This window comes from Molothrus ater, chromosome 1, assembly GCF_012460135.2.
Source record: "Molothrus ater isolate BHLD 08-10-18 breed brown headed cowbird chromosome 1, BPBGC_Mater_1.1, whole genome shotgun sequence".
NCBI classification, from domain to species: Eukaryota; Metazoa; Chordata; class Aves; order Passeriformes; family Icteridae; genus Molothrus; species Molothrus ater.
Window position 1 is genome coordinate 16,413,154 of NC_050478.2, and position 22,205 is coordinate 16,435,358.

Below are 22,205 nucleotides of genomic sequence, written 5' to 3' on the forward strand. Positions count from 1 at the left end.
GGGCATTTACCAGGCTTTAAGCTATGATAAATCAAAATAATGGCTACGCTATTTTCAATCTTAAAAAAAAAAATTTAATTTATTCAGATTGATATAGTGACTTCTAATTTAATCTTACACCTTACCAGATTGATCTGGCTTCACTAACCTAAAGACAGAGGACAAAGGCTTACATGCAGATGCTTTTTTTCTCTTCCACTCTCCATTAGCCATATAGAAGACCTATTTTTATATAATAATGATAATAGTAATAATTGAAAAGCTGCTCATTGTGAATAATAACATCTGTGTGACCCTTAAGGTTTATGGTCCTGTCAGTGTCAAGTCAAAGTTATCTTAAAGCAACCAGCGTGAATGGAAGGCTGAGCTTATGCCTCGGGCTGGGTCAGAAGCTGTCAACAGTTTCTGTGTTGCAAAAGTCTGCTTGCACTCTGTGTGCAAGCCCACCAAACGGAGTTTTTGAAGACTGAGCAAGAAGACTTGTGTTTTGCAGGTAAAGCAAGTCTGTGAGATCTGGCATTCACTTATCTGCTATATTTAGGAAGGTGTAAAATTGCAATTCTGGCTTCACAGTAGTAGATGACAGCTTTGTTGCTGACTTTGGTGAAGCCAAGATGACATCATTATGCTTTAAGTGTTGTTCTAATGTGAAAAACATCGTAAACTTGTTGCAGATTTCTTTCCTCCCAACGCTGTATCGAGCTTGCTTAACTGACAAGCTTAAAAATGCTTTTCTGTTTGTTCTCAAAAAGCAGTGCATGAATGTGCAAAGCAGACTTCATGTTTTTGTTTCATGTGTTGTCAGCAGGAAAATCACATTTATGGGCCAAGCTTAGGCACCAAGTAACGCTGTGTGAGATTGTTTATATACAATGAAAAATGCAAGTCAGAAGCAGTTCTTGGATTTGAATATTGTAAATTATAGAAAGAAAATGTGCAAGGGCTTATGTTCTCCTTGAGCACATAAAGGAGCGAGCACTGTGCCAGGTAGTGAAGTTTTCTAAGTATTACAAGGCTGCAAAACCGAATACATATTAGGTTTTTAATTTAAAAAAACCCACATTTGTTACTAACCAAATTTTAAGTTCATATGACCTTTAAATATTCCTGGTTTTCATGTTTTCATCTCTTTTTTGTAATAATATTAAATAGATACGTGAAATCTGTTCTAAATGTTAGGTATTTTTCCAAAATGCATTTATAGTAGTGTATTCTGTGATTCTTTCGAATTAATCTCGACCTCTGAAGCTGCATGCTGTTGATGTGGATATGCTGAATGCTGGTAAAAATATTTTGCTAGGATGGTTCATATGGATTGACTTCCCAGTGGTCAGAGACCACTGTAAGCAATGTGCAGTTCAAAGATGATTTTTTTAGGCACCTGAACAAGAAGCTATCTTGCTTTTATTATTTTCATATAGATGTCTTCTGTTTATTTACTATTATATTAATGCATTTTGATCAGCTTGGCAGTTTCAACATGATGTTTTCTAAGAGGATTTGATAATAAAAAGGATAAAAATAAAAAGGTGGAAAAAAAAGTAATAATGTGAAGAAAAAGCTGAGTAGTTGGCTAAGCTGAAAGGGGGGCACCAGAAACATCAGTAGTGGAAGAAGGACAAATTAATCTGAAGTGCTAAAATTTTAATTTTAGCCTTTTAACCCAGTTTTCAGGATTTGGAAGAAGATAGAAATCAGCGGGTTCTATTTTTACAGCCTATTTAAAGAATGCAGCAACATAAAATGGTGGCCAAAGATCTGTCCATCTCATTGTTATGAGATGAAGAGAAAGGGGATTTAGGAGAGGCTTGAAGGAAAGTTTTCTGGGAATTGTTCTGTTGGAGGCTGCCAGGGCAAAGGCTTGCAGGGTCATTGGTTCCTGCTCCAGACTGCCTTTACTTCCCCACTGGCATCCTGTGGTGGAAACAGAGCAGAGGGAAAGCCTTCACTTGCCTGCTTTACACCTTTGGTTACAGCTTTAGGTCTAGGGGTGCTGCAGCAAGTGTGGTGTGTAAATGCTTTGGCTGCATCACAATTGCAAAGCTGCTTTAATTCCTCAGCACGTTGAGATGCATAGGTATGGCCAGATATTCGTGAAAATGGGTATGACAGCTGAGGCAAAATTTACACTGAATTAATAAACAGAGCCAATATTTTATCCTTGCATTCTTGATTTCTCCCCATCTCCATCTGCCAGAGGCATTAAATGGCTTTTAGGATAATATTAATTTGGAAGATTTGGGAAAGTATGAGATGTATGGCTAGCTTTAATTGCAATCTGATTTAATTTTTAAAAATACAACTTGCTGGTGTTGGAAAGGGTATTTATTTTGGTATCAACATATTTACGATGACTTGGAAAATTCGTTTAAAGTGAAATGAAATTTCTCTAAACTGTTCTGTTTTGTGTTAATATTGCTAGACCGATTCAGTAGTGTGGAATCAGAAAATAAGTGTAAGTATATTTACTGATGGTAAACTCTTTAAAACTGTTACAGTTTTTGGACACACTTAAATTCAAATAGTCTGGCAGCTGAAACAATTTTTTTTTTGTTTGGTGAGCAGCGTGTAGTTTTTGTAGCAAATTTGAAGGTACAGTATTGTTTCTAAGCAGAGGCTCTGTTCTATGTGGTTCTGTTTGTTGGACTGAAAGCTGTAGCACACAAGTGGTTGTCAGTTCTGCTGAGGCCAGGTGTCCTTTGCTGAGAGCACACTTGCCACGCTGTTCCCCTCAAGTGTAGCTGTGCCAGCATCCAGGTTAGCCAGCAGAGCCTGCATACTGTGTGCATCTCATGGAAGGGTCTGTGGCTTCTCAGCCCAATATCACATCAAATCCTGCCTAATTTAGAAGAATTAAACCTATTAATCAGAGGACAGTTTATTACTGTTTATTACTTCTAAGAGGTATTATTACTGTTTATTACTTCTAAGAGGTAATGAGAAGCTTCCCTGCTAGCTGTTAGTTGCCTGTTGAGAAATATATATTGAGAAATAGGGGTTCAAAATTGATTTTTTTTTTCCTTAATAACACATTGGTTTAGGAAAAAAACCCAACACACGCAAAGAACACCTCAAAGCAATATAATAGTTTTACAGATAAACGATGAAATAATTTAATTATTTCAAAGAGTTTACTTTCCTAAACTTACTTTCAAAAGGAGGTGGTGGTGTAGGATCGTGGAATGGTTTGGGCTGAAAGGGACCTTAAAGTTCATCTAACTTCAAACCCCCTGCTGTGAGCAGGGACATCTTTTACTAGGCCAGGTTGCTCAGAGCCCCATCCAACGTCACCTTGAACGCTGCGAGGGACGAGACAACCCCAGCTTCTGGAAACAGCCTGTTCCAGTGCCTCACCAATCTCACCACAAAGAATTTCTTCCACATACTAACCTAATTTTCCCCTCTTTTCAGTTTGAGCCATTACTGCTTGTCCTGTCAGTACAGTTCCTGACAAAGAGTTCCTCTCAGCCTTCCTTGTAGGCCCCACTCAGATACTGGAAGTTTGTTGGAGGTCTCTATGCACACTATTCCACACTGAACAGCCCCAGCTTTCTCACTCAGTCAATATACTTGACTCTTTTAAATTTGTGCATAGTCCTATATTCTTCTATAAACTTTTAAATCAAGCGTATGTGGCTGCATATATGTGACTGTGTAATGGCATAACTTGTTTTGAGTGTTAATTCTTAAACTAGATCCTACAGTGAATCATAACACTGAAATAATGTACTGACTTGATTTCAGGCATCAGTATTGCCTAGGATTGTAGGACTTTTTCTTGTACTCTCATGACAGATATATCCTCTATGAGTACATGATTAGCATGGGTCTTGACCATGAGAGGTTGAGATACGTGGTAATCCAATACTGCTTCCATTATTCTTAGACCCAGCTGATTTGAAAATAATGTTGATTTCTATTGCTAGAAATCTTTATTCAAGCTCTTAATGAGATATTCTGTCTTCCTTTTGCAGACGTAAAATGCTATGTTTAGTAGTCCTTGCTGCCCCTCCCCAGTGCCAAGTATCTTATAACCTTGTAAACTGTGACTAAAGGGTTAAAATATGGCCAGTGTGCCCAGTGCCTTCCTAGTGCTGGAATGAGTTCTTTCCTGACTGCCTGCCAAGTGCTTGCTATTGCCTCCTCTAGGGCTGATGGAGATCAAGATAGAAATACCAAAGAGTTGCCAAGCTGATGTCTATGGAAAGGACCAGTCAATTAGTCAAGGTTATTCAAGGTGCCATAGCAGGCTTCACTGGAGGAGACAGGATTTAAAAAAAAAAAAAAAAAGAAAAAGAAAATTGTATGAGTTTTCCACAAGCTGCTTGTTAATTTGTCCTTGATGGGTCACTTTAAATCAGTTTTATGTATATGTTATTCTTGTAGATAAAAGGTGGGCTTTTGAATACTCACCAAAGTACATTTTATGAACTTTGAAAATAACCATGTTGACACAGTGTCTAGTAGCTACATTTTTGAGGGGGTTTGATTTTGAAACAGCTTTGATGAGCCATGCAAGCAGGAGCTTTGCAGCAAGTCTTGCCCTGTATGGATGCAGATAGAGATCAGCTCTTTAACTCACATCAGAATGTTAACGGTATGTGGTATGTTAAATCTGAAATACACATGTTGAGACAAATCCTAAAAGACCAATAACTGTTTCAAACAACTGCATATTCTTAGCTCTGGAGCCAAGTTCCAAAACTAAAGACTTTTCCATTATGAAGGAAATAATATTTTTTAAAGTGATGGGTTCTAATAATTACTCGTTCAACATTTTCTGTCATAACATTGTTTTAAGGTGGGCTAACAAATTTACTGTAGCATTGAGGAATAAAAATCAGGTATGACTTTTAAGTTAAAATACTATTGCCCTTATGATTATGCAGTCTTATTCTTTGAGGACACTTAGAGCAAATTTTTTTTTCATAGAAAAAATATATAACATTGGTATTTCTATTGCTCTGCCATCTGTAAGGATTTCAGCATTTTACCTTTTTTTTTGTGAATTAGCAAATAAATCAAAACAGATATTTTTCCCAAGATGCAGATCGGTTGCATGTTGTAGTTATGCAAGTGCATGATGTAGTTACTTGATGTTTTGTATTTTGAAAATTAATTTTTTTTTGTAGAAACACTAAACCGCAAAATTTTAAAAGGTGCTTACTGGAATGAGTTAATCCATCTGGCTCTGCACAGAAAAATTGTTAGTCTTTAACTTTTTGTAGTGTCAGCAAGCCCATATATTCAGTGGAATTACTTAAGAGAACATAAAAAAAGAATTATTTGTAGCACATAAATTTGAGCACATAGTGGTCTTTTTACAGCTGGAGGCTGATAGGACAGTGCAGTATGTCCATCCTAATATGCAGACATACTGCATATGTTTTTATTTGAACCTGTGTGTAAATTCTAATCTCAGATTTCAGAATGAAATAATTTTCAATATGTGGTGTTAGTGACTGATTTTGTTATTCTGCAGCAAGGATGTCAGAATAAGTGCTTCTACTGCAGTGATGCTTGTTTGTGTGTAAGGCAAATGTCTGAGCCTTCGTAGAACTGTAAAGTGCAGTTCAAATGTGAAAAAATGTTAGCTTGTTATAAATGGCAGCAAATGGTGCTGATTATTTTACCTTTGACAAAGTGGAAAATTTAAAGGTTGGTTTGTCCCATTTTATTAATACAATAAATTTTTACAGTGTTGTTCTGGGCCTTTAGATATATGTTCTTTAGTGTTTATTATCCCTCAGTTGCTGTAAAAATTCTAGATTTGAAGCCTGGCATCATTGTTCAGAATGCTAATTCAGGAAATTAATTAGCATATGAAAGCAAAGGCAGATCCATATTTCCATTTCTTTCCTTACGCTTACCAAAACAAAGTTGGTGTTTTCTTGTAAGAAAGTGATGGAACGCAGAGACCATATTTTTTATCACTTAGCACTAGTTTATAGCTTCCACAGACTTGTCCTAATAATGAAGCTATGAAGGATATGACAAGAATGGTGATATTAAATTTCTCTAGACTAACAGTAAATTTTTCCATTCTGATGTCAAGAATGTAGAGCATCTGGAATCTGCAATGTGAGTGGTTCAGTACGGGAACAGTTTAATCAATTGCTTAGCCATTTATTCTCCTCCTAGGAACAAGCAGTCTTCTGTAGAATATAACACGACAAAGGAAGCAATTTTCTAAAACTGGAAAAGTCTTTTTATGTCCTGTTGTTTCTGATTTAAAGGGTTTCCATTGCTTCTTACTCTTAAATCTGATTGCAGGTGCAAATCTACTGTACACATTTTTAAATTGGAATTAGCATTACTCTACATTTTGGTCTTCAGATGAAATAAAACTAAATTGTATTAATTAAATTTAGAAAAAGGTGAAGATGCTCTGAAGACAGTAACTGCTTAAGTGTGTTGAAAGAACACAGTTGAAAATTATCTTTTATCCTTTTAGGTGTGATTACATTGTGATGGGTCTTGGGGTTCTTCCCCCCTGAGCTGTAGGAATGACCAGACTTACTTCCCCTCTTAAAATTGCATAATTGTCTTACATCTCTATGTTTAATCACATTGTTAGTTTTTTTTAATCTATGCTCAGGTCTTCTGGGAATAAATTATCTACTTTTAAAAATCAAAATAAATTAGTTTTTCTTGTGTAAGTCATGTTTACTTTACTGATTTTTGACACCTGAAGTGTTTTGATACTAGTAAATTCCAATGGGCGCAGGATTCCTTTTGAATATAAATGCTGGTTAAACTTAGGCAAACCAGATTTTAAAAAAATCAAGAACCTAAGTAGAGTAGCAACAGTGTATAATAAAAGCAAAAAATTTTTTTTTGCAAGACACTCCTCACAGTGGTGCCAACATCAGGCTTTAAAAACAACAGGAATTTTTTCTTGGCTTTTATTTTTCTTGTTAAACAACTTCTAGATACTTTTTTTTAAAAGCTCGTGGTTGTGTTCATTTACATTGTGGGACCTTTCAAAAAAAGTGTGAGGTCGAGACATGCCATATGACTCAAGAAGGTAGGAAACATCAAAATTGAGACCAAAAGCAAAATCAAGGCCTGGCAGGCAGTGGTAGCTTGGAGGTGCTGATACATCTCACTCTGGTCTGATACAATGAATATGCATTTTTAATTTGCCAAACAACCTGTATTTTAGGGAGTATCACTATGACCTTTTGGAAAGTTAATTTTTAGTTTTAGAAGTATTCAAAAGTGTTCAGTGTGGCATGCCTTCACACCACATAATTGCTACTGGAACAATTAAAAAAAATCTGGTTTAACAGCCTGGCATTACTTAAACCATTGTTAAACTTGCACTTTTTTCCCATGGCCTTTGGCTCTGCCTTCTAGAATGACCTGAGATACTACTTAGAAGTTTTGCAGGAGGTTTGAAGTTTATCTGAAGCACTCTACTATGAAATTCAGATTACATCTACTGCTGCATGGCCGCATCCCTGTAGAGTGAGATCTTATAGGGCTGCAGGAATTTGAGCTACTGCCCTTCATGTGTAAGAAAGATGGATGTATTAATTGTTCAGATTTGGTAAGTAAAATTAGGCCAATATAGTGGTGTCAATTCATTACCAGTTTACACTAACTTGACAAATTATTGTGTCTCTGTCCATATCACAAACACACTTCCTTTAATATGCCATCTGCTGGTAAAGTCACATGCCAGCCACAATTTTCACTGTTTCTTCACAGTGGAATGATTAACATCAATACATCTCATGTAATTTAGACACAAGTAAAAATCATGTTTTACTTGGAGGTGTGTGTAGAAGATCCACCTACTTTATTTCTTAATAGATAAAAATCAGAATGCCCATCTGAAAATTTTTGATTCTGTGGTACCGTTCACTACAGATGGAACAAGAAGAAACTAGAGGAAAGGTAAAGGCTTACGCCTTTAGAGGTGCTGCCACCTTCTTCTGCCACTACCTTCTGGATCTGAGTCAGGTGATCTGTAATCACACAAATTTAATTTTAGATATGTTCTAGATCTTGTCTTCTGTTCTCCCCAGTTTAATACATTAAATCCTCCTTCTGCCTGATTTTTACGTGGCTCCTTAATGGAGTTGTTTTTTTAATTCCTGGCTACCCAGTGTTGAGTTTGGGGAGGAGTGTGAAGAGCAAGAGTGAGGTGTTCTCCAGCACGCTGCATGGCACAGCCTCAGTTTCCATTGCAGTGGAGAAGGGATGGATTCTCATTTCCTTCTGGCTGAAGGCTATAAACACTGGACTCTAGAGCCAAAGCAGGGAAGAACTAGAAGCATGGCCATGATATGGATAAAATCAGTCAGCACCTGTCTAATTGTCTCCACTTCCCCAGGGGAGTTGCACAGATGGGTGCATTGCTGTTGAAGCTGGAGTGGTGCACTAGGAACATGGACACCCATTTCCCTGGAAGAAGCAACTCAGGGCTATACAAATAAGTAAAGCTCACAGAAACTTTTGAGCTGGATGTGAAACCTTCATATGTGTAAGGACCTGCAGGGTTTGGCACTCCTGGAGTGCTGGCAGGTGGGGTTTTTCTCTGGGAGTTTTGTGTGTAAAACCAAATTCTCATTATGGGCTGATTCAGTCTTCCCCTGTGTCACTAATAGTTAATCCATCAGGAAATACAAACTTTCATTTTATTTTTCACTAGGGATTTGATTATCAAAGTGTTGAGGAGCAAGTTACAAGGAGAGAATAGTTTTTATAGTTGATTACATGTGGAATTTAAGCAGATCTGATGGATCAAGGAAAAGAAAGCTTACTCTGTTACATGCCTTTATTTGAGGGAAGTGTCTGAAGTTTCTGTTTTCTTTCTTCTGAATGACACACAGGAATTGTCCCCAAGCAGTTATGCCACAGTGCAAGCTTACACTGAAAATTTCTATTCCATTTTCTGACAGCCTTCAGGTTATTTTGAGGTAAATATATTTACAGTAGTATAAGTGGCCAAGTGTAAAGAATTTTTAAAATATTCTAAAAAAAAAAAGGAATGTTTTCATTTTTTAAATGAAACTGTTTTCATAAATTGTGTGATAAAACCATTTTTGTTAAGTTCTGAAGTTCTGATAATCTGGGAAGTTGGAGTCACAAGTCCCACTGAGACCTCTTTTCTCTGGCTGTCACCTCAATCAATGATTGTATCTTGCTAGGCAAAGCTTGATGGTATTTTTTTCTTTCTGCAAAATTGTAGTGGTTTGAGTTGTATCTTCTTTTTGCAGTATTTCTGAAGCAGAAACAAGAACAGATTTAAATAAAAGCAGGATTGTAAGAGAAATTAATGTCAACCTCCGAAAAATGCTTGGAGCACAAAAAGAATGTATCTGGAAAGAAGTTTTTTTTCCCCAAAATATTTTACCGAGGGGCAGTAAAAATATGAAAATATAAATCATCAGAACCCAAAGGTGCTGTATGCAATGTTGAAAGGGATATGTACTGCCTGAAAAGGCTGTGAAATTATGTTTACTAATAAATATTCTGAATATTCTAAATCATAACTTTCAAGGAGATAATAAACATAATAACAATAGGTAACCTGTAATTTACAACAATGTTCTTTTACCAGTAGAATATGTTGTAAATCTGTTCTTGTGATGAACAGCAGCACTTACTCAGACTAAAAATAATAACAGGACCGTGTATCTTGGATCCCAGGAGACTGTTGGTGTTTTTGTAGACAGCAGACAGGAGAAAAAGGCATTTTGTCCTTTTTACCCCAAGTAATCCCAGTGGAAAATTAAACATGTGCTATGAATTGATATCAACTCATGCCAGGTTACCTCCCTACAGAGGACTGCTGCAAACACTGTTGCTGCATTTCTTGGACAGCACTTTGATGGTCTGTGTGCACGATGGATATTTTATGCTGTACGCTACTGTGGAACAGTGTGCTACTGTCTGCCCCTCCGAGAGCGCTGCTGAGGTGTGCCACAAATAACTGAGAACAGCAATTGCTTCAGCCCTAGAGAGAATCTCAAATACCTGCAAATTAAAAATGTTACTGAAATATTTCTGTGTTCATGTGTGTCTGGGAAAACTGTGTTGGTTTTGTTTTTAAAAATGTAATCCTGCAAAACAGAGAAGGTGCTTTTGTATTGCTGTGGATCCTTGCTGAACACAGGATTGAAAAAAATATTAAGCAATGTATTAGCGAGAAATATTTAGAGAAACCATGAACCTTTTTTTAATGGACCACCCTATCCAGTTTCTGTTCTTTTAAGGAAGTTTTTCCTATGCATGACTCATTTCACTCTTTGGCTAACATCAAGGGAAATGGAATAACGATTAAGCAAAGGAATGTATGCTTTTTTCTGGGTTTGTCCTTTTCTCAAAACCTTTATGAATTTTCTGCATAACCTTGTGTAAATATATATGGATGTAGAAGCTTGACAACTGTGACAAGGTAGAAAAGTACCCTGCTAATACTTGTTTCTTAGTAATTTTTTCTAAATGTTCCTTTTGGTTCTACATGTTAATGTTGTGCTGGATACTCCAGACTCCCTCTTTAGTTAAAATGACATGCTCCAGGCAGCCAATTACACAGAACTGTTAAGTGAAATTAATGAGATCACCCTAGATCACACTTTGTGTTTTATTTTCATTTTATAGGTCTGTACGAGCTGCTGGCTGCATTGCCAGCCCAGCTGCAGCCACATGTGGACAGCCAGGAAGACCTGACCTTCCTCTGGGATATGTTTGGTGAAAAAAGCCTTCATTCACTGGTGAAGGTAAATCACATTTAAGTCAGATTCTCTTTGAGAAGAGCATATGGAAAAATGTTTTGAGCGCCATCTAGTAAACCGGTGACCAAACTGTTGCTCAGTGAAAACAAAACAGCCTTGTTTTAACTCTGTTTCTGGCGGGGTGGAAGTTGTTAAATAAGATTTTACCAAAAATACATAGATGATTTCATTTAAGAGTGATGTTTTGGCAGTGTAATGCTAATGCAACAAACATGTGTTGTTTGCCCTTGTTTAGAAAAAAGTAGTACAAAATAGTAGCAGGAAATCTGACACTTCTTTATGGTCAACATTCAAGATCTGGAGTTTAGCTTAAATAAATAAACATTCACAGAAAAATTAGAAGGAATATATTTTCTGAGGTCAAGTATGGCAAGAGTTCAGTAGCCACATTAATTTAAAATAATTTCCTTTAACAAAGTCAACTGAAATTCTAGTAAGCTGTTTCTTTTATTGGCTTGCCTCCATTTAATATTGTGTTTTGCTCATAAATATGCTGGACTAAAGTACAGCTTAAAATAAGTTGGATGAATACTTGAGTAAAATATTACGCTACAAAAATGATCAGCACCAAGAAATCAAAGCATGCCGTGGGAGTACACAGAGCTATCCCAATAATCTTAAAATTGTGTGGAGCTGAAAAGTGGGACCAATCAGCTGGTTAAAAATATTCCACTCCTACAAAATGGTAAGTATGTCCTCAGTCCCCAGTACAGAGCTAATTCAAGCTGGAAGGAAATTCTGAGGTCTGAAATGAGTCAGTAGATGGTAGTAACCCATGCCATGAATATAAACAGACCTGTGCAGAATTTGTTGCCCGTGTCAATTACTGATCTAGAGGAAGCTTAAAACTGGGATTATTTCTAAGTAGGTTTGAAAGAATCACATTTTCCCATTTTTTCAGCTATTTTATTCTGGAAAAAGATGTAGTAATGTTGATACTTGATCAAGTGCTTCGTGATACTCCTCAAAATATCTGAGAATTTACATATAAAAGTAAAACTAAATGCTCTCTGGCATTTGATACACAAAAGCAACAAACAGTGGAACAGTGCTTGGCAATATTTGCTTGCCTGAAGAATTTAATCAACATTTCTGAAGTGCCATGACTCCCAGACTCCTTGTGGCTTTGCTGCAGCTATCTGTGCAGGTAGCTCAGAAGATCACTGTAAGAGGAATACCTGTCATCTTTCTGATGTAAGATGACAGTGGTGTGCATCTAAGCAAAATGTTATGTCAGCTGCTAAATTAGTTTTCTTTTTGGTTTGGGAATTAAAGAAGGCTGGCTAGAAAATGAGTGTGGATCTGTGAAACATTGACACTTCAACATTTGCTCTAATTTTTTATCGAGGCAAAACCTAAACGTTTTCAAACTCCTTTCACTTACTCCTTTTGCCCCTCATTCTAAAAGAAGACAGCAGTTCACTGGTTTACTCACTTGGAGTATGCTCTCAGTTTGGAGCAGTTGGCTTTCCTAGCAGCTCTCCTGGTTGCATGCCCTGGTTACCATGTTGTTTAGTATTGAAGGGTGGATTGGACTTTCTGACTGTAACAGAAAAGAAAGATGGGAGAGGGAATCAGTGAATGGTCACTATATTGCAATTACAAGAAGGCACTGAAATATTCCAACCATCTTCATTATTTATCTTGTGCTCTCTAGGTCCAAATACTAGACATACATGTAACTTTGACCCTGTTGATGCTTTTTTATTGTCCTTTTAAGCCTCACACTATCTTAAAGTAGATATAATTCTTGAAATCTCGAAACTCCATCTTTAGTGTTCACTAGTTGCTCTTTAAGACAGTATATTAACTTCATTTGAGACACAAAGTTTTTTAATTGCAGCAATTAAGACTATGAAGAGCATTTGGTCTGACCCAGTGCATGTCACCGGCTATCAAACCTCACATTTGATTTCTGTGAAGGTCTGGTATATAAAGTAGGGTATGAAAAGCTTTCTAAATGTTATCTACTTCGTATACTTGCCTCAAGATGGGCTTAACTGTATGTGAAACTCATGGTATTGGTTTGACCTTTAATGCATTTCTAGAAGGATTGTTCAGTATCCTCTCAAGTTTCAGAGAAGACAGTCCCTAGCCTTTTTGGAAGAGAGCTGTAAGAGCAGAAGAATGAGCCCCATCTGTCATAGTTTTTCCCTGTTACAAGGCTTCAGGAGTGCAAAATCTTTTTCTAAGTTCTGGTGTCTTATTTGAAAGACTGTTTTTCCTAGCAGTAACTTCTTAAAGTCAACTGTACTTGCAAAGACAAATGTTTTTAATTCTGCAGACAGAGAATGATGACACATATTTTGTAATAAAAAAAAAAGAAAGGAAAAAATGTGCACTTGTCTTGGGCCAAGGATGTTGTGATCCTGGTATGTGGCAATAGGAAGAAAATGAGCATGGGTATATTACCAGTTAGCACTGATATTTCTCTATTTTTTAATATGTTGCTTAATAAAAATTTCTACACCAATCTTCTTACCTTACTGCTTAATAATTTCAGATATTATAAAAGACCTTTTTTCCTAAGTTATGAAATGAATAATATGCTCCAAAATTATTGGAAGACTTAAGTATAAAATGAACTTTCTGCTTTTTCTACAGATATTCTGTTTCATGGGTATTTAATTACTATAGCTTTTTCTTCATGGTTGTGTACTATAGCATTTGGTTTGCTATTCTGGCTCTCTTAAATATTGAGAAGAAAAAAAGAAGAAGAAAAAAAAATCCCCAGACCTTGTCTTGGAGTTCTCTTCATTCAGTATTGTTGGACAGAAATTTCTTTGAGAACTTGGATGAATCTAAGCTGTTCTAAGAAGTCAGAAGTGGAAAAGTTGTATTAGATCATCCAATCCATTCCCCTGCAAATACTGGATTGTTCCCTACAGTACATTCCTATTGTAGTTAGTAAAACCAGCAAACACTGATGCAACTGTTCTTGCTGTCCCTTTTCTTCACAAAGGAATTTGTTAATGAGATTTTAGTTTACAAAGTAAAATACAGAAGAGGGAACCCACAACTGTTGTTGACAGTTTGGAAGGGAAAACTGGTTCTGGATAGTTTAAAATTTCTGCTTCCCTCAAATTGTTACTTCCTTCTTCTCACATGACTCTCAAATTTTACCAAAAATCTTCAGCCATCTCATTCTTTTTTATATAGCAGAGATCCTGTTAATTCTGTAGAGATTTGTAGGATAGAAACACAAGGGGAAGATCCTTCAGGGTAATTACAAGCATTGATGTAGCTGATACCTGAAATGGTACACGTGCTCAGCTTGGATATTTTTTAGAAAGAATGAATAAAGATGTGCTCCAGCTACTCCTGTGGATTATTTTTAGAGGAGCGGCAAGAATTTCCATGTGCGTTTGCTTGCTGTGGGTGCACCAGACACGTTTTACTGTTTGTCTGTTTAGCTCCAGGATGAAGCTTCCACTTGCACTGTTGCCTTAAACATTTCTGGTTGTGGATGTAATGCTCAAGAATTGAGTAAACTTTTCTGTTGCACAGCTACCAAAGTATTTAATAACCAATTGCAGTTTGTTTTTGGCCAGCTCAGTACTGTACTTTCCATTATGAAAAAGAAGCCACAGCAAGTGGTGTTGTACTTTCTCTTGATAGGGAAGAGTTTGCACATTCAAAAGGAAAAAAAACCCAACTACTGCAAAAGTAAGGAATATTTGGTGAATCAAGTCTGATTTTATTGTAACTGCATAGTATTTTGATAGCTGGCCCTGCAAAACCTTAATTTGTGCTAATTTTCCTAGTTTCACCTGGATTTGATTTGACTTGAAGTTCTAAGAAACTATATTTTCTATGTGCTGGAGTTTGATCATGTAAATTGCTAAAAACATATCAAAAATGAACTAATCAGATATATCCTGGTGAAATTTCTTTGCCATGTAAATTGAATTGCATGATTACATAGCCCAAATTTTACAGTCATTATGGCATAGAAGCATTAGAACTTTTCGGTGTGAGTACTCAGATTTTTCAATATGTAAATGTAAATGGTTTCAGTATACTGTGGTTCTACTTTTGGCAATAAGAAAAATAAAGATAGTATTTACAAAAACTAAGTTGATTAAGGCAAAGCAAAAGGAATTGATTTGACACATCCTTAGGGATAAAATCAACTGTATTCAGATAACGTACTAAATCTTCGGTTTGAACTGTTTGTAGGAAGAGATGTGCAGTTTATTTTGGCATTTGTGAAAGCCTTCCCTCCCGTGTGATATCTCAGCTGTTCTGTGTCGCAGCGGGCGTTGTTCAGAGTGCCGCGACCCTTCTGAAGAAGCCTCTTGAAAAAGACACCTCAGGGGCACAGGCACGGTGTGCTCACAGCGGGTGATTTCAGCTCACCCTGTGTGATTTCAGCTCATACTGGGTGATATCAGCTCATACTGGGTGATTTCAGCTCACAGCGGGTGATTTCAGCTCACAGCGGGTGATTTCAGCTCACAGCGGGTGATTTCAGCTCACAGCGGGCGATTTCAGCTCAGACTGGGGGATTTCAGCTCACAGCGGGCGATTTCAGCTCACACTGGGTGATATCAGCTCATACTGGGTGATATCAGCTCATACTGGGTGATTTCAGCTCACAGCGGGTGATTTCAGCTCACAGCGGGTGATTTCAGCTCATACTGGGTGATTTCAGCTCACACTGGGTGATATCAGCTCATACTGGGTGATTTCAGCTCACACTGGGTGATATCAGCTCATACTGGGTGATTTCAGCTCATACTGGGTGATTTCAGCTCACACTGCGTGATTTCAGCTCACACTGCGTGATTTCAGCTCACACTGCGTGATTTGAGCTCACACAGGGTGATTTCAGCTCTTCTGTGATCCAGGCAATGCAGAAGGAGAGACAGCATTTTCCTGTGAGGTTCCAAGGAGAGCCTTTATTGAGCTCCTTCTTTGAAGGCATCCAGGGATGAAAGAGCCCCTCAGGCAGGGAAAGCAGGGGTTTATCTATGGATCTTGAGGGGCGGGACAGAACACCAGGGCCAATGCGATACATTCAATCTGCATGTTGAATCCAGGCGTGCTGGGAGAAGCCTTTCTTCTCCCCCTACCCCAGAGGCTATGGCTTGAGGGATTTTCCCTCCAGAGGAGTATTGTGGATTCTTTCCCTGTTGGGCCCACCAGCCTCCACAGTTCTGCAGCCAACATCCATGTGTGTGTTGCCCAGATCACGTGCATTTACCTCCTGTGTTGTGCATCCAAGTGGTGCATGCTTCTGCCTGGGCTCAGGCATCCAAAGATTTGGATCTTCTTCCCTTAAGAATGTAGAGAAAATGGACTTCTGATTGTATCAGTTGTAGGTTATGACTGATTGTTCTGAATGTATTGTTCTGTATTTTTGGTGGGGATGATCCACAGACGGAGGGAATGACATCTCTGAGTGTGGCTGAAAAGTAGATGATGGCTGAGGAGAATGTATTAGGTAGTGAAGACCAGAGCATGACATGCTAAAAAATGAAGGTTGGTCATCATACTGAAATAGAGGTGGCTTTCTGCATGTAAGGCTGATGATGGAATATGTTTACTACTTTTGCACTTCAGGTTTGAAACTGACATTGAAATACTTTTTGCTGGACATACAAAACTTACTTATTTTTCCATTACTTTATTCTTCATATATACTTTCTCTAGCACTAATATTTACACAGTCTTCAAATTTATTGTTCAATTTGTCTATTTTCTGCATGTCTCAGGACTTTTTTTTCCCTGTTAATCATATAGAAGAGGAAGAGAGCAGGGTTTGTTTGCGAGGGGATTTTGGTGGCTAATATATTTGCACATGTTATGGGAGTGGTGGGAGTGGTTTCTGATTCCAGGGCAGAAAAAACCAGCCACCTCAGAAGGAGCTCAGAGGAACTCCAGTACACAAGAACTGCAAACCTGTAAAATGCACAAGAAGAGAAAATGGGACTGGGTTTTTTTACCTAACCTCAATTTATCTAACGGAGTGAGAGGGTTGTGATTTGGGGAGAAAGCACTGGAGAGTTGGAGAGGTGTATGGACCACCTTGGAGTGGGTGGAATAATTGAAACTGACAACTCAATCAGAAAAATGCTTTTTTGATATTTGAAGTCCTTAAGGTTCTTTACTGATGAGTTCTCAACCATATTTATTTTTACAAAGCTGTACCTCTCCAGTAATGGGAATAGGCTGCAGCTCTCTAAATTCATGTGGAGGTCTGAAGTGCTGTTTGCCTTGGAGATAGGAAAAATTAAGGAAAAGGCAGTGTGAGTAAGGATTTAGCACCTGGACATGAGGAGGAGGAAGTGTCAGTCTGGAGGAGGTGGTTGATAGCCAGTAACAATTCATGGCCAATGAAATTTAATGGTTCTTCATACTTTAAAGAAGAATCAGGCAAGGTTGCTTCATATGTTATAGTTTACATCTTTCAGTCAGGGAAAGCAAGCAAAGCCTCCTCATGGCAGAAGTAAAGTGATCACTTTTGTAACATGGGCTGTCCAAACAGTGCACAGATGTGGTCTGTTGTGCTGGTGTGGAAACTTAAGCTATTTCTGGCAAGAGGAGAAGGAATTTACTAAAGTTGAATAGGTGGCACTTATTTGTCATCTTTAAATCCGGATCATCAGAGACACGATACAGTTTTCAGCTCTAAGGAGCTGCCTAGGAGTAGGTATAGTGGATGTATGTGACAGTTTTTGGCTACTGAATTTGCAAAGATGTTTTAAAGCTGCATGGAAGAAATTAAATAATTTTCTTTTTCTCATTCTTTTTCCCATTCTTTTTCTTATTCTTTGTCTCATTTTCTGGAGAGTAAGGTTGAGCTCTAATTAATTTTTGAAGCTTCCTGCTTGATTTTTATGTACAGAATATATATATGGAGGAATGCTAGAATTTCAGTATCCATCTGATCCAAAGTATTTGTAGGTAATGGTCTAATTAATACACCAAAATACAAATTTGCCACATGCTTTCTACTTAGCTAAAGCTGAGTATTATTGGGAAAATAATGCTTTATAGGAAATCATCTTGATGACTGACAACAGTTTGCATTCATATTTTGAGTAATTACCACTGAAGTAATGAGTCATTTTGCTTCCATCACAATTACTACAATTTAAAAAATGTAATGCAAGGTGTTACTCTTCATGAAATGCCACATAAAGTGCTGCTTTTGAAGCCAAAGTGATTTTTTGAGACTTGCTCAATTGCCAGCAACTGAAATCTGTAAGCTAAGAGATCACTCTTAGCTGGAGGCAGTCAGCTGCCTTTAAGCTTAATTTCCATGGGAACAGTGATCAGATTAATCAAAATAAGGTAATTGAGATTTTATAGAAAATAGTACAGGATCTTTACTTTATTCAGGCTGATATTGTTTCCATGAAAACATTTGGAAAAAAGGTAGGTAGCAGCCAGGCACTGAGCAAATGATTGCTTTTCTTGTTAAGTTTCATGTATTTTCTGGTCACTCTGTGTGTGTTGAACCCTTCGACTTGTTTCTGCTTTTGTAGTATAAAAATGGAGTACATCAGGTAATAAATGGGCAAAAATAAGCAAAATAAAAATGGATTCCTTTTGGAATAATAAATAAATCCCCCAACCTTCCATATTTTGTCTCTAAGTAAAGACAAAGTTGTTTTTCCATGTGTGTTCACTCATATATACCTGTGCTTATTTTTGCCTTCAATTACATGAAAAAATGCCCCTCCTATTTATTCAGGCATAGCTTTAGATGCTGTAGCCTTATTTGTAGAAGAATGCAAGTTAGGGCCAAGAGGATGGAATAATGCAGTTGTGAAATATGGATCTTATGTGATGGTTCAGCTAAAAATATTTGTTATAGTGTAGCTAGTATGCCATTCACTAGAAAGTAGACACCAGGTGGACATAAATAATAATTTTGTCCTTCCATTCAAAGTTTGTTGAATTGGTTCTTCTGTGTTCTCTTTTGTGGTTTCTTATTTTGTGTATTTTGGTAGAAATTTAACTGAATATCTATTGTTAACTTCTTTGTCAGGAATTTAGACATTGGTGTCTAGGATCTTTCAGTTTCTACATCAGAGCTGCTAATGTGTTTAGTAATAGGCACTTGCAACTTTTCATCTAGATTTTTATGAGAAAGTCTTGTTCCTGTCATCAATTCCTCTATCAACCCACTTCATTAAAAATAATAATAAAAAACTGAAGCTCAGATCCCAAAAGGATCAAATTGTCTTGTTGACAGTTTAGTCTCATAAAAGCTGTAGAAATTAGGTTGATATCGGAAGTCTCTACAGGTGGGTGTACCAACAAACTTTTAAAATTAAAAATAAAGCAGATAAGCTTATGAAATCAGAGGTGTGAAGTGTTTGTCTTTGAGTATTACTTGAAACTTGTGAATAAATCAGTGCTTTGGAATGTGAAAAAACTTGGGTTTAGGTTAAAGTCCAGACAGAGGCTTTTTTTTGGATCAGTGGTAATTGATTTAAAGTTTCTGCTGGGAAACCTCCAAAGAGTAGCAGAAATCCAGCCAAAATGTACTGGACATAAAATAAGAAAATCAATCCTTCTAAGATAAATAGTTTGTAATTTCATTGTTACCAAGGGGGCAGTGTACCAGCCTGGTGACCAAACTGGTACAGCAGTTCAAAGAGAACTTTTAGAACCAAAATCTATGCACATACCCAGATTTTTCTTGTCTTACAAAGCTTGTGCAGTATTTATTTAACCAAAGTGATACATTTTTTGTCTATGATACTGAGACTAATGAAAGGTCTCATAAGCTGCTCAGTAATAGTCTGATAAATCCAAGACATCCAAGGATAATGTAATTTTAAACTGTTTTTCTACAGTGTTCTTTTTCCTTGGACCAGAAGTTCTGTGGCAGAACATGTGAGGGAGTGTTTAAAACAATTATTTTGTTACTGTCTTGGACTGTTTTCCTTTTAAGAGCAGAAAGTCATAACTACCCAAACCAACCTCTGCAGTGTGAAAACATTGTAAGAGTTAAGAAGGATGGGATGTAATAGTTATAAAATCTTTCTGAAGCATGAAAACTGATACAATAAGATTTAATAAAAATTGTACTTTTAAGATCCAGCAAAAATGCCTGCCAGTGTTTCCTACCAGCAGGTTTTGTTACTGCTTATATTAGCTTTCCTTCTTTTTTTTGGAAGTCTTGGTTGTATCCTTTCTCCAGCTAATTCTTGTGAAGTTCATTTGTAGTGTTCACTAATCTTTGCTACATTACACACATATTCACTGTCCATAGTATGGTAGGTGTGCACGATTCCTTTGGACTTCCACGTGGCACTTTGGCATAGCAGTGTTCTCTTAACTGCAGGTGGTTTTCTCTAATAGCTGTTTCTGTGTATCTTTGTAGAAAACAGTGCTCACCTTGCAGGTGTGGTGGTGTCAGTGAAGTTCACTTCAAACATTAGTTACATTGAGAGCTGCACCAAGTGCTTAATGTACCAGTACCCTCCACCTGGTGCACAGTCACTGGAGAATAACCAGTTAGGAGCTGAATTAATAAGATTTCAGAGCATGCAAAGAATAAGGCTTACTTTCTGTGCAAGTGTCATGGGTTGACTGGGGCCAGATACCAGGCACCCACAAAAGTCATTCACTCATTCACTCCTCTCTGCAGTTGGACAGAGGAGAGAAAATTTAACAAATGGTTCACAGGTTGAGATAAGGACCAGGAGAGATCACTCAACCAATACCATCAAGGACAAAACAGGCTCAACTTAGAGATACAAAGTGAATTTATTACCAACAAAATTAGAGCCGGATAATGAGAAGTAAAAGAAGTCCTTAAAAACACCTTCCACTCCTTCCCAGCCCTACCTCCTACCCCAGTGGCGCAAGGAGATGGGCAGTGGGGGTCATGGTCACCTCATCACCTGAGGCTTCTCTGCTGCTCAGGGAGGGGAGTTGTTCCCTTGCTGCACTGTGGGGTCCCTCCTATGGGAGACAGTTCTCTGTGAACTTCTCCAGCGTGAGTCCATTTCATGAACAGCAGTTCTTTGTGAATTGCTGCAATGTGAATCCATCCCACAGGCAACAGTCCCCCAACAAACTGCTGCAGTATGGGTCACTCTTCTGTGAGATGCAGTCCCCCAAGGACAGGCTGCTCCAGCCTGGGAGCAAGGGCCCCTATTTCTGCAGGTCTCCCACTGGACCACAGCCTCCTCCAGGCATCCACCTGCTCCAGCATGGGCTCCTCCACAGGCTGCAGGTGGATCTCTGCATCGCACGTGGATCCCCATGGCCTGCAGGGGCACAGCTGCTTCACCATGGTCCTCACCATGGCCTGCAGAGGAATCGCAGCTCCAGCGCTTGTAGCACCTCCTCCCCCTCCTTGTTCCCTGACCTTGGTGTCTGCACAGTTGTTCTCACATCTTCTCTCATGGTCTTGCTCCTGCCCTTCTCTGGCTGGAATTAAAACTGCCCCACAACCTTTGTTTTGATTTCTTCTTAAATATGTTAACACAGTGTGTTAAGAAATGGTGTTACCACCATTTCTAATTGGCCCAGCCTTGGCCAGCAGCATGTCCATCTCTGGAGCCATCAGGGATTGGCTCTGCTGGACATGGTGAAAGCTTCTAGCAGCTTCTCACAGAAGCCTCCTCTGTGGGCCCCCTCCACTAACAAAAACCAGGCCATGCAAAACCTAGACAGCAAGCCTAGGATGAGTAATTAATTATAGACAATTGCTGTAATTTCACTGTACCTTCAATACAATAGCGAAACCTAAATGTACAGATTCACTCTGGCATAACATCTCAATTAGAATTGCTACAGAGGAAAGGGCTTCATGCTTTCTTGATCCACCTGAACCACTCTGAGGTATCAGTGGTGTAAAAAAATCTTTCTTATTCCTGTGGTGACATGGAGTGGTCTAAAGTTAGAGCTGTCTTAGATTTGTTTTCAAAAAACACTGGTGCCTCAGTGGGTCATTTAGAGTTGCACATGCTTACCTTGTGGACAGGTATTTTCTGTCTTCCCCCACTCCCTAAGACCAGTTTTTCCCTCTGTGTGTTCTCCCATGTATATCTGCAGGCTTCTACTATTTCTTGTCTAATAAATAAGGCTTGGATTAATTGCTTGTGTCTTAGGAAAATTAACACAGTAAGTGTATGAAGATGAAATACTTGTGTGCCATGTTAACATGGCCATATAAATTCATAGGGAAAGATCCGCTTTCATCTAGTTTGCTACATTGCTTTCATGTATTTGCAAAGTTACACTATTTCATTAGATGCACACTAAGTGATACTCCATCAGTGCTGGAATCGAAGGTGTTTTGAGATTTGCCAAGTGTAGCAAATACCAGGACAGGAAGACTTCTCGGTCTTGGCTGCAGAGATGCAGTCTGGTCAACTAAGAGATGGATACAGCCACTGCTGAGCACCTGCACCAGTAGCCAATTGACCAGAAATGCCACCACAGGCAGAGCAGTGCTTCAGCCAGCACAGGCACCCATGTGAAAAA

General features: G+C 38.1%; 1 protein-coding gene across 1 annotated transcript in view; it reads left to right on the forward strand.

Moving 5' to 3' along the window:
- The window catches only part of MPP7 (MAGUK p55 scaffold protein 7), a 148,563-nt gene that overhangs the window by 43,789 nt on the left and 82,569 nt on the right, over positions 1-22,205 (forward strand). The window contains exon 4 of the mRNA XM_036400341.2: positions 10,615-10,733. Coding sequence (XP_036256234.1) covers positions 10,615-10,733 — 119 coding nt within the window. The remainder of the gene's footprint in view (positions 1-10,614; positions 10,734-22,205) is intronic.